The 14,044-nt window shown below is 34.0% G+C and overlaps 1 protein-coding gene across 3 annotated transcripts in view; it reads right to left on the reverse strand.

The window, feature by feature from the left end:
- Positions 1-461: 461 nt before the first annotated feature.
- Positions 462-14,044, reverse strand: part of Mdm1 (Mdm1 nuclear protein) — a 29,552-nt gene continuing 15,969 nt past the window's right edge. For all 3 annotated transcript variants that reach the window (XM_076853084.1, XM_076853083.1, XM_076853085.1), the window contains 6 exons: positions 13,376-13,681; positions 12,434-12,543; positions 12,233-12,342; positions 4,065-4,317; positions 2,685-2,744; positions 462-1,450 (listed from right to left, as the gene is read on the reverse strand). In XM_076853084.1, coding sequence (XP_076709199.1) covers positions 1,338-1,450; positions 2,685-2,744; positions 4,065-4,317; positions 12,233-12,342; positions 12,434-12,543; positions 13,376-13,681 — 952 coding nt within the window. In that variant the 3' untranslated portion in view covers positions 462-1,337. The remainder of the gene's footprint in view (positions 1,451-2,684; positions 2,745-4,064; positions 4,318-12,232; positions 12,343-12,433; positions 12,544-13,375; positions 13,682-14,044) is intronic.

A 14,044-nucleotide genomic window follows, 5' to 3' on the forward strand; every position in this document is an offset into this window, starting at 1 on the left:
CTTTTAGAGGGACAGTAAGTTCCAAACTTATATTACAACTATTATGCCTCAGAAAACATTTGTATAAAGCTAATTTTTGTTCTCAAAGCCAGCTATTCCCCAAGTCCAAGCTTTAATTCCATGTTTAATGCCTCAATAAACTTATTTATAAACAAATTATTTTAAAAGGTTAGTGTAATGATGGCAATCTGTATATCTACAATTCTTCACAACTTCACAATATAAGACTAAGTTACTGTGAACCAGTGATTGTAGAAGCACTTTTGACCAAATTAAGCACTTTAGAACAGACTGTTTTCCATCCAATGGACATTAATATTCTGTATATTTTGTCTTTCATACTTTTTATGTAATATTGTAAAGATTTTATAAAATCCACATTTTTAGAAACTTAAATTTATCATGATTTATAAGATAAATAAGACAACTGAACATGTCAAGTAAGTGGAGTAATAGATTAAAAAAGCTGTGTTAAATGTTTAAAAAATGAGTCTGCTTTGAAAATTCTAAATTTTCCTACATTTGTGAAAATGTATTATAGATTCAGCTTCATTACATTTAGACAGCTGAGAAAGAAGTAAAACTTTTGATTAACCTGTGATGAGTAGAATATTTCTAAAAGATAGTTGTTTATTCCACATATTAACTTTCTGAAGAAGTCAAACACACTTGATCCATTTTTATTTCAAAATATCTACAAAGTTATAATTCTCCATTATACAAATAATTTTTCAAAACCCAGACATTATTAAATGTAAGCCAAAGTTGTTATACAAATAGAATACACACAAAGATCAAAAATATACATATTCTCTCAGCAAACTTTGTCATATAAATAAGAAAAATATATACAGCTGGTATTTTCAAAGTACAATTACCTTAAATAGCACTGCAACCACATATAGAAACACTAAAACAAAAGTTATAAGGACAACAAATTCATCTTACAACATCTACAATTATAAAGACACATAAAACCAATCTTAGGGGAATGTGTACTCCATACTGGAATCTTAATTTTCACTTTATTTCTTTAGCTTATTCTCTGGATGGGTGAAAGTCATAATTCACCAGCAATCCTTGACATCTAACACAAATGACAGAACATGTGAAGAACTATATAATCTATGTCTTCAAATTTTGGGATTGATGTAAAAGAATTTTTAAGAGCTAAATTTGTTTAAGCACGTGTTAAAATTTTCCAAGTAAAATGAATATTGACAAATCAACTCACTTAAGCTGGAAATGTCAGAAGAAAATTCAGATACTCAAAAAATCTAAACACAGTGAGCAATAAAGAAAAATTATGCCAGTGGTTCCCTAGATAAAAACAAGGTTTATGCTTTGCCCCAGAAATTCTCCTTCCTTTTCTGAGCTCGTGCCAGAGTTTGAAAAGCCCGAAGGCTAGACGCAGCAGAACGAGCAGAAATCTCAGACAATCTGTCCTCATCTGTAATGAAAAACAAATTCCATGATTATGTTCTGTACAAAAATACCTCCTGAATAAATATTATGTTTTATATAACATTAACAGAAAATTAAAAACGTCAAGCCTTATAATTATATCAATGTTGAGTCTATCAGAAAAAAAATTAGTAATCTATTAAATGTAAGATTTTAACATTTTATGGTAATTTTCCAAGTTTATCTTACATATATATCAAACATTTTAACCTGAAATGAGCATTTTTTTCCCCTTTCCTGAAATCCCATAATGTCATTAATTAAACACAGCCAATGATTTCAGTATTACTTGGAAACAATTCATCATGACACCGTTTTGTCCTACTTTCAAAAGCACAGCTATTTGGGGCAAAAAAAAAAAAAAAAAAATTAACTTTTTTTAAAAACAAAAGCCATATATTAACATCATTCTTATATTTCTAAAACAATCTCACTAAGTACAGAAATAATGTTTGAATATTCTTCCTTATTGTTGAAATTCCTCATTTCTGAGTAAGCAAATCTATAATGTTTATTTATACGCACTGTTCTCTATTAAAAAGAAAAGATAATGTGATTCAAAGTTGCCAAATATTTTGCATTTTAAAACATAACTATTTGATTTCTAGCTCATAAATACTAAAAAAAAAAGTTCCAAAATTACTAAAGGAAGAAAAAACTTTGTAATCTAAAATATAATGTATTAAGTTCAAATTTATTTCCCAATTCAAAATTTACAAATTCAGTTATTCCACACTTCTTAGGATGAATCAATACAATGATTTCAATTGTTCACCTAAGGATTCAAAATTCTTCCTGCCAATGAATCTGTCAGAATGGAAACTGCACAGGAGAAAAAAGTCCATTTTCCCTACTGATATAAATATTTTTCAAGAACTGAAAATTGACAATATGCAGGCATTTGAAAAAATATGGATGTAATACTAGGCCAAATTCCAAAGCCCAGAGCTAGATAGAGTAGAAGAACAGAAAGAGCACCTGCTGTGCGTAAGGTGCAACCTCTTATCACCTGTTTGCCATATAAAGAATACTCTTCACCACTTGACCCCTGTTACTTATGTGTAAAAAGGGGATAATTTCATCCTCATCACTGTTTCAAGAATCTAATGAAAGAAACATCTTTGGAAATACTCTGTAGGCAATAAAGCGCTAATCGAATATATAAACTATCATATAAAAGAACCTGTATTTTTATCTTATATGTTATGAGACTGAAATACCTTCATCATGAAAGCCTTCATGTTGTGGTAACTGGAAATCATTCATCCTTGCTTTCCCCGCTTTAAAAAAAAAGAGAGAGAGAGAGAGAGAGAGAGAGAGAAAGAAAAAGAAAAGCACAAGAATTTATCCTTCAAAATCACCAAACATCATGTCTGTCTCTTCCAAAATTCATATCAGGAGTGAATTGCCATTGAGATGCCATGAGGAGGTGGGACCTTCCAGAGCTGTTTAGGATTCACCTTCAAGAATAGACTGATGCCATTGGCCCAGAAGTGGAGTGTTTGCTCCCGTTTCCTTTTTCTCCTGCCTCCTCTTTGCCCTTTGCCACAGGATGATGCAGCAAGAAGGCCCTTACCAAATGACGATTCCTCTAGCTTGCATTTCCCAGCCTCCAGAACCATGAGTCAATAAATTTCTGTTCATGATAAATTACTCAGTGTCATGTTTTCTAACAGAGCAGCACAAAACAAACTAAGACATTACAGTAAACCCTTAAAGAAAGTAGATGATCAGAAATTTTATTAAGTTTTATATTTCAGAAGAAATTACTATCAAAGAGCCCTCATTAATATATATTGTACACTGCAAGTATAAAAACAAACTATGAATAACTTCCTAGAATTCTTTTCAGTAATACTCATCTAACATTAAATAAATATAGTAGGCTCCTGTTTAGAGATGACTGGATATACACATTTATAAAAATGACATAAACCCAGAGGACAAAGACATGTAAGACAAGAAAACAGCAACAAAATTTTGGAAAGTGGAAGGCAAATCAAAGGGGAATGAGGTGTGTAGTTCAAGCAAGTTGAATTCTTTTTTTTTTTTTTTTAAAGAGAGAGAGGTAGAGAGAGGTAGAGAGAGAAATTTAATATTTATTTATTTATTTATTTATTTTAGTTATCGGCAGGCACAACATCTTTGTTTGTATGTGGTGCTGAGGATCAAACCCGGGCCGCACGCATGCCAGGCAAGCGCACTACCGCTTGAGCCACATCCCCAGCCCCGCAAGTTGAATTCTTAAGCCAGTAGAGGAGTGAAACAAGAAGCAACCATTTTCTGCCCCTCATGGCGTGGGGTTTGGGAGTACTGAGTCTCACAGCAAGCTGTAGTGAAGGCCAGATGAACCAGGAAACAGGTTAAAAGTCTTTTGCAAAACAGTTGGACCCCCTTAGGTTCTTCTTAAATCTTACATAGTGACATAAATATTTCTCTCCTAAAAGAATAAATGGAGGTTTTTGTCTCCAAAGGCTCATCAGATACCCTGAGACCAAGGGTGCCATATATATATAATATATATAATACACACTTAGAGCATTTTACCTCTCTGTGCCACTTTCATTTTAAAAGGCAAAAAATTAAACCAAAATAATTACCATTATGCTGAAATTCTGGATCTCTCAGGGAGCCCTGAATTCGACGAGCAGGATGCCAGTAGGAGGGAACACCCATTGGAGAAGGCAACTGTCTGGGAGTGTTTGTGGGATATTCTGGAGTTTTTGAAACCGGAAGTGCTGTCTCAGCAAATTTAGGGAGATTAGTTTCAGAATCTTCCCGCAAAGGCAGAGGATCAATTGTTTTTATACCAGCAGCAGGAGAAGTCAGTAGGGATAGAGCACGACTTCCTTTCTAAACACCAAAAAAAAAAAAAAAAAAAAAAAAGATACATACACATATATTCATATACAGCTAAAGAAACCAGGAACTCAAAGTTAAACTGAATGACCATAAAACTAACAGTAGAAAACAGGGGACATTCTATGTCATCTCCATGGAAAGAAAATTTTATAAGCATAACATCCAATATCTATCAACGATCTGGTTGTATAAAAACAAAAAAATATATACATTAAAAATCAAAAGAAAAAATGTCAAACTTGAGGAAAATATATAACTTGTATGATTGACAATGAGTTATTACTGCTATATAATATTTAAAGTACTATGAAAAAGATAAGCCTAAATAAAAAATAAAAAAGAACATGAATAAGCAATTCATATACAAAAATATAGCAAACATATTCTACTTTGTTAATGTTCAAAACATTATAAAATGAATGCATTGAGGTACTAATTTTTTTTGTTTCTCCCTCAAAACCCATAAACCTGGCATTTTCTTGTATAAAACAAGATATGAAAAATTCAAATACCATACTAATGTTTACTCAATATGCTGAATTTAATGAGAATGATCTAAACTCTTTGTTTTAAAGGTAATGGTTGCTATAAGTAACTTATCTTGTTATTTCCATTTTCCTTATAAGTGTTTTAAACATAAAATTAGGTTTTGAAATTTATCAATTTCTTCCCTCCAAGTTAGTCTATTAACATAATGAATTTAATCAAAAGATTTTTCTGATGTTGAAAAATCTTTTCATTTATGGAATAAGCCTTTCCTACTTAAAGATACTGTATTGTTTTTAACAAGTTCTTGGATTTAGTTGGTATTTTATTTAAAATTTCTGTCTTTTCCAATACCTATTCACAGCAAAAATAAAATAAGATAAATTTTCTGGTGAGATACCAATTATTTGCTTATCAAACAGTAAAAATTCATTAAAAAAAAAGCAATAATACCCAGAGCAGGCAATGATATGGGGAAATTGGCATTTTCCATAGACAGACTGTGAGCATAATCTTTCTGGGATGTTTTTGTAAAACACAGCAAAAGCCTTAAAATCTTGTGTCCTTTCATGTGCAGTAATACTTGGGGAGTAAATATTTACAAAAATAAAGAGAACAATATGAACAAAAAGGTAGCCAAAGGATGGATTTCTTTCTTTTTTTAAAATTTTTTTTAGTTGTCAATGGACCTTTATTTATATTCGATGCTGAGAATCAAATCCAGTGCCTCACACATGGCAGGCAAGCGCTCTTCCACTGAGCTAGGACCCCAGCTCAGGATGGGCTTCTTTATAGCATTTTTTCAAAATAGAAAAATTAAGAAATAGAAATCTAAATAAAAATTAATATTCAACAAAACCTAGTTTAAAAATTATAGTAAACTATATATTGTATACTATATTTCCATTAAAAATAAGATATTAGTGACTTTGAATGGTATGAAAATATGTTCACAATACAGGGCTAAGTAAGAAAAACTAGATTAACATATACACATACAGCTGTATACCTCAAAAATTTAATAGTGAATATCCCCAGAGAACAAGGGTGAGATTATTTATTTTCTTTTATAATTTGGTCTAGTATTTTCTGTTCCACAATGACAATGTATCATTATCCTAAAATCCTGATGATTTCACTTTTTAAGAGAATATAAACTAACAAAATTAAATACAGTTCCAAACTTTCCTGATCATTCCTTAAATGTTGCCTTCATTATTAACTTTGAATCTATAAATGCAACATTCAAAATACTGCTTTTTAACCTCAGGTATCATATGCTGCAACTGGAGATTCAAAGTGGAGATAGTATGAAGTCTCAACCAACAAACATATTTAAATCAAGACCTAGGATAAAACCACAATCTCCCACTTGCTTATCTTTTTAACTATATCACTTAACATAATAAAAATAACTCTAAAGGGAAATTGTTCTTTTTTTCATTTATTACATATCAGCAAAGTTTAGATTATTTATCAAGTCAGTTTTATATTATTAAAGAAAATCTGAAAATAATTTGAATGCTTAGGGTTCTTGAGTTAAATGTGAGTAATGACATGATCTGTTTTTGAGTCTACAGCTCCTTACTGGTCTCAGTGCTTTCACTCTGCCCTGTGTACAATAGTTCTCCAGTGAGTAGACAGGGTGAGTTGATTTACCCTGTAAATCAGGTCCTATTTGCTTTGCTGCTACAGATCTCCAAGGGCTCCCCAGTGTTATCAGAGAAACATTCAAATTCCTTACTCCACTTCCCTTTCTAGCTTCATTTCCTACCCTCTCCTCTTCCCTGTTTAAAAATGTGTGCCTCACTCTTCTAGCTAAAAAGTAAGCAATATTATAAATTAACAAGGTCATAATTTTACTGCTCTTTGCTTTATTTCCTTTCTGTATAAATGAACAAAAAATTAACATGACTTCTAAGTACAACTGCTTTAAGAAAACAAAAATCACGCCTTGTAGAGTACAGGAGCAGCCTGAATTTTACCTCTTGGGAATTAAAATAACCTTAAAATGTGTACTTACTTTCAAATGAGCATATGACAAAACTGAAATTTTTATAGGTGGTAAACTTTTTAATTTCTAAAAGTAACACAGATGTACAAGGTCTAACCAATTCTATTCTCTTTATCTCAAAAAATTGTAATAAATGTCAATTATCCTCAACTCACAGTCAAAGTTATAGTTTTCAACGTTCTTTCCTCAAATAAAATTTGGTACTAAGACAAAAGGCAAAGGCAACTTAGGTTATTTTTCATATTGCTAGCATATTATATAATTAATGTTATGATTGTTCAGAATGTTTAAGAAATCTTTTGAGTTTGGAACCTGCTAAAGTAGTGTCATTTATTTAATGATGCATTCTGACCCCTCTCCTCCAACTTTGTGATGGCAATTAACTTTATGGGATGAAATTGCTTTTCAACAGCAAGTGATTTTGTTTTCATTGTAAAAAGTTTTGGATTTTTGTCTCCTACATTTTTAATCATATAGAAACACTAAAAATATCATTTTTTTTCTTTAAAAAAGAAAAAAAAAAACTCAGCCCCAGGTAAGGACACTTGCACTTGCTATTCTTCCTACTTGGAAAATAATCTCTGCCTCAGATCCCTGTAGGGACAACCTTCCTCATTAGTCCTTCTTAGCTAGTTACCTCTTGGGCGTGCCTATCCTGATGGCCTCACCCATCCATTGGAGGTCATCTGAAGTTATTGTTTAATTCACAGCACTTCCTACTATGCAAACTTATCTTCCTAAAGAAATTATATATGTTTCTCCCAGTGAAAATGGAAACTGCATGAAGACAGAGATTCTGTCTTGATAATCAAGGAGCTCCAGCCCTCAGAACAGTGCCTAGCACCTAAGTTAGAGCCAATGAATATGGAATTGAGTGAATAAAAATGAAACTACTGATATTCCCCTAAAATAGAGTTCTTGTCCAGAGTTCTCTTAGTGCACAGCCCCCAACAAACCTGTTGGAAAGCCAGAGACTTAGAAGTCCTCCACGGTCTTTCATTCCCCATCACCCAACCCAGCATCAAGGCTTGGCACTGTTCCCCTCACACAGTTTCTTCCACTTCTTCAGTTTCATCCACTTCTATCCAGGCCTGTTCTCATTAGCCCAAGACATCCCAATAACATCCCCTACTTGGACTACCACAATGGACTTTAAAAGAACTCCAGTCTACTCTTGCTTCCTAGGATAACCACCAAGAACTTGCAAAATATAATCAATCACAGTACTCCATTATTTAAAATATTTTGATGGCTTCCCTTTGCTCTTGAGATAATAAGAGAAATTTTTAATGCTGCTATCTTTTCTAGCCTCATGATCTACCATGCTCCCCACCACACAATGCACTGGTCCTTATTTCTTAAAACCCTATGTTCTTTTTCTCTACAGATTTTGGTACATGCTATGCTCTTCCTCCCCACCCTTTGTACACAGTTAGGGCTTCCACTGCCTCTTTATCTCAGGTGAATTATGATTTCTTCTAAGAGGCATCCTTGACTTCGAAGATGCTTCCTGACTTCCATGATCAGGTCAATTCCTTCCAGAACAGCACTATATATTTCAGAGTTTGAAGCCCAAATTAGTTTTAATTTCTAATTTTTTGGGGGGTATGATCGATTATTTGTCTCCTCACAAAACCATAGGTTCCACAAGGTCTTGCATCATATCTGTCCTTATTGGCGTCACAGCCATGCTATCTAGCATGTGTATAAATGGAGAAGCAACTCCTGCAAAATAAAGAAAGTAACACACATCTGGGTTTTTAGTATCATTTATAAAATCTGAAAATGCTCCCTGAGGACCAAACCAATATCAGGAGAACTCTATAAAATTTTGTGAGACAGTTATGTTTAAGGATTAAAATCACAAGCTCTGAGGACAGACCAACCAAAATCCAATTCTATTCCTCCACATGACAACCATGTGACCTCAGTTTCATTGTCTAATTGAGCATTAAAACACTCACCTCCCCAAGTTTATACATGTAAGGAGAAAGTCACCCTAATTGTTGCTACCATATAATTTCTACACAATTTAAGGTATGTGATTAAAAGTTAATGGTGAAAAAGTTCCTGAATATTATGACTTACTCTAATTCCTACAGCAAAAAGAGATATAAGGTGCTATTAATCAAATGTAATTAAGTAATGGGAATAATTCATTAGAAACTAAAAGACTATGGGTTTAATTTCATACATAACAATAGTTTTTATAAGAAAATAAAGAAAAAAAAACTGATTTGGCATATCAAGTTTAATGACTCAAGTTTAACAACTCTACCAACAGCAACCAAGGGATAGAAAATAAGAAATAACCACATCTAGTTCCTAGTCCAGCCCCTGATGCTACTTGTGACAGAAAATTCTGGTGGCAGATATTTCTAATCAAGTTATGAATAAAAAATATGCTTGTTTCAGAAAAGTTTGAATTTAAATGTTATAACTGCATAGTGTACCCTCTGAGGTAGAGATTGGCATTAAAATGTCAAAGGACATTATTAGTCTATTTATATTATTCAAAAACTTAATTCCACAATAAGTGAAAATAATACATACAAATCCACTGCAAACAACAAATTATGTCCACCCACTGTGGCTAAGTCTTGTGTGCCCCGCTACCTAAAGCTTACACCTTCCAGGTGGCAGCCTGGACCCCTGAGGAGGGGGCAGAAGAGTCCATGGGGACAAGTGATCATCAGCATTTTATTCTGATCAATCCTCTGACTATCCTCCTATTGTCACATTTCATTTAAGAAACCAATACATGCATAAGCAACAAGAAATAGTTCAGATATTCTATCACCCAAATGATATTCATTCACCATGTATATAATAAGTAGTGGCTATGAGCTGGCCTCTATTCTGAGCAGTGGGGTTAAGAGGACCTCTGATACACTCCCCCACCTCTCCCTGAAACCCCTAAAAAGTCCTACTGTGTACTCTGGAACTCATGAAAAGCCATTAACAAAATCACACACAGATTTTCAATCCTTTCTCTGAATGTTTTCTATTCTACTTTAACCACTTACACCCATGAATATATGTGAAACCTTGTCATTACTGGTAACTGCAACCTCTTCATAATCTTAACTCCTAACCAACACACCTCCTAACTTTAAAACTAATCTCCACAAGTACCCCAATTCTAACAAGTGTTTAATGCTATGAAGACCTTCTTCCCATTGATCCTGCAATGTTTGCATTGTCGCGTTACCTTTTGCTGTCCTGCCTAATGACTTCCACAGTCAATTATCATAAATCACTTCCCTACACACACTATAATTCCCTTAGCCTGTTTCTCACTTTTTTCCCTTAACAAAACATGTTTACAAGTAGTAGTTAAATCCAATTCTACCTATCCTCTATCTCTGCAACCAAAAATATGCCTGGAGAAAAACACACAACCTGTCCCATTTGTTTTGTATCAAATTTGTGACCACTAATCTACAACAGACCTTACCACTGCCTTCCATGTTCCACATTTCCCATTGCTTTCCTATTCTCTGATAAGTCTATTTTATGACTCCTTCCTTTTCTTCAAATCTTCAACATTTTTTTCCCCAGTCTCATTCGCAGCAAGGATATTCCTTTATACATCACCAAGAAACAATCAGAAGACTCTCCAAAAGCTCCTTCACATCTTCCTATGTTCGTTAGCAGTGCACAGGAATTCTGCTTCCCTTCTTCTAACAATGAAGGAATGTCAGACTGCCCAAGACCAACCCTTCAAGTCCCCACCAGATCCCAAGCCTTTTCTCCTATTCAACATCTTTGAACAATTTTCCCCATACTCCTGCTTTGCTAATCTTCTCTGTCTTCAGAATTATAGTCATCAACATACAAACATGCTGCTACCTTTCCAATCTCCACCTCACTTCTTAAATCTACATTCTATTACCCTGCTTCCTTTTTGGAAAAAAACTCTTAAAAGGACTGTCTGTGATAGCTATCTCCAATCCCTCTCCTCATCTTTCTCTTCAACCAATTTACATTTAAGCTTTTGTCCCTCCTCTGCCCAAATCTGCCCTTTATCAAGGTCATTAATGACCTCAAAGTTGCAAAAGCCAATAATCAATTTTATTGACTTATCAGTGGCACTAACACTGCCTCCTTGATATCTTCAGGATACCAGGTTCCTCTCTTTCATCACCTCACTGGCTGTTCCTCTGCTTGTTATTTCTTAACCTCCCAATATCGCCTGCTTTTTTCTGTCTATGACCACTCCCTTGATGATCTCCAGTCTCGGATTTTAAATACCTATATCACCTATATGATAAAGAGCCTCAAATCTGTATCTGCAGTCCAACTTGCAGATACATGCCTACTTGTGTAACTAATAAACTCTCAAATTTGACATGTTCCAGTATGTTCCAATTCTTACGCTTTCCTGACAAATCTTTTCCTCATAGTCTTCCGTACCTCAATTAATTGGCAATTCCATCCTATTTCTAGACCAGAAATCCTGGCTCTTCCTTGATTCTTCTCTTTCTCCCACTGCACATGTGATCTGTCAGCAATTCTTGTTAGCTGTACCTTCAATCTATATCCAGAATTGAACGTCATCAAATGACCTTTATTGCCACACCATGATCCAAACAACCATCATCTCTTGCCTGGACGTGGTAATTAAGTACTAATAGGTTTCACACATGTGCCCTTGCACCCCTACTATCTATTTTCCACACAGTGGCTAGAGTGACTTTGGAACAATTAAGGTAAATCATATCACTCTTAAACCTTTCAATAGTTTCTCATCTCACTGAGAATAAAACTCAAAGTCTTTCCTATGAGCTATAAGGTCCTACACATTTTAGCATGTCATTGTGTCTCTGAACTACTCTGTTCAGTCACATGACCTCCTGGCTGGCCTTAGGAATCAGGCATCTTTTTACCTCTAGACTTTGCACTTGTTGTTCTCATTGCCTAGAATTCCTCTCTAGATAAGTCAACCCCTGACCTTCTTCACATTTTGCTCCAATGCCACCTTCTTAGGGAAGACCTCCCTGGCCACTTCCCATTCACTTCCCCTGCTTTATTTTTCTCCTTAGCCTTTATCACTACTTATGTATTTTACCTAGCTATCTGGTTTATTGTCTCTCTCTTCCACTAGCACATAAATTCAATGAGGGCAGGATTTTTGCTGCTTTTTCACTGATATATCTCCAATACTAAAACAGTGCCTAGAACATAGTGGGAATATAACTGCCACACAGTTGGTGCTCAATAAATAGTTTTGTTTTTCTTATCTTTCTTCCTGTTGAGTCACTACTAAGATTTGAAAGCATATCAGCAGCAATGTAGCAACCAAAAAAAAAAAAAAAACACTCAATGCCTATCATTCACTTATTTTATGTGACAAAAATAATCTGCTACAAGATACAAGAGATGTTCTTAAATATAAATATTTACCTTAGTAAAATCATTCTTCAAAGTTTCTAAACAATCCTGAGAGGACATTTTTCTCCTCTGCTCTGGGACTAGAGACTTCACTTTAGATGGGGACACTAAAACAGCTCCACCTGGAAAAATGCAGAAGACAGGTTTCAATTAAACTATCTTATCATTTAGAAAATGTAGGGAAATGAGAACTGTGTAGTGTTTGCCTATTACCAACAGCTGGAGTAGTAAGATCATGATGAGTCCTTTGGATTCCACCAAGTTCTCTCAGCTTTGGAGTAGGAAGCCTACCTCCATTTCCTGAGCATACAGAAGAACCCGACCTACAAATTGGAACAATCTATTAGGAAGCATTTTCTCTGGAAAATATGATTTTAAAAATACTATACCAGCATTGTGCAATAATGAAATACAAAACGTAAGAGAAGGCCATTTTGTTTCTGAAAAAATAACAAGTCCATATGCAGTTAAAAGGACTGAATACTAGAAAAGGGTGGGGGAATCACTGCAAGTCAGCAACAACACAGCTGAGAACTCTTCAATTAAATCAGGCTCCAGGCCCCACACTAGCTGCAACACCCACAAAGGAACAAGGGCTTTGGACTAAAGACAAAAAGCACCACTACAGATGGTGCAGAACTAATCCCCTAAACAATTTTCATGTAAAACAACAGGAATTAGCACATTTCAGAAGTCACTTTTTAAAAAATTCTATAAAACATTATCCTCTCTTTCTTTTTTGGTAGTACCATCGGATATTAGTTAACATGCACTTTTTACCTAAAACAAAAAAGTCGTTCTTCCAGGCACATTTGCTAATATTACAAATCATAACTCCAGGATACAAATAAAAATAATCCTACTTTTTCCACAAGGAGTCCAGAGTTTTAAGTGTTCAATTACCAATTAGTGGTGACTAAAATATTGGAATGAATCAAATTATAAACAACATAGCAGTGAATACTTGGTGACGTTAAAGTAAAATCTACTATTTATTAGTCACAAATTTAAAATATATTTTAAATTTATAGTATATTTATATTTATTTTATAGTATACATAAAGTATATTTTTATATTTATTATACTTAGTAACAAATCAAATACATATTAGTCATGTATACTATTCTATACATTGATAAATTTAAAACTCTCACCCTTCTTTTATCTTGTCTGCCTTAGATGCCTCGTGCACTTCCATCTTCTCTGGCTCTCCCATATATACCTGTTTGTCTCTTTCCCTTTCCTCTTCCTGTTCTTTCTCCCTGCTGGGCTGTTTCTCTGTGTCTTCACCAGTATTCTCTGCATCCCAAGCCAGCCGCCTTCTAACAGGCACGGTGGGAGCATCTGACATGCCCATTTCCTCCATGGTATTTTTCTGGGGCTGTTCTTCCAAGATGTCTCTTTTTTCTTCTGGTTTTGTACCAGGACACTTCTGCAAAGTCTTATGACTTGTAGGATCTCTGCATAACAAAATAAGCTTTGTTTTAAATTTGAGTAGCTTGAGCTTTCCAGTTAATACTAATTATATTGAGCTCATCATTTCCTTCCACTGTTTAGAGCTATATGTTTTCCACAAATATTGCCTTGTCTAGATATTAAACAAAAATTTCTAAGTAAAAGTTCATTTCATAGAATATAAATGAAAGTTACCATATCTCAAGTTGACTTGCTCAGTTAATAAATTGATGTTATGCACAAATTCAAGTATACTTGGGACCAAATACACCAATCCAAATTTTATATTTTAAATTTATCTTTTCAATACATTATTAAATACTAGATTTTGTGATACATTTTTAAGTCAAATGTAGTACAATTCAAAT

This window comes from Callospermophilus lateralis, chromosome 4 (genome assembly GCF_048772815.1).
Source record: "Callospermophilus lateralis isolate mCalLat2 chromosome 4, mCalLat2.hap1, whole genome shotgun sequence".
Classification (NCBI taxonomy): domain Eukaryota; kingdom Metazoa; phylum Chordata; class Mammalia; order Rodentia; family Sciuridae; genus Callospermophilus; species Callospermophilus lateralis.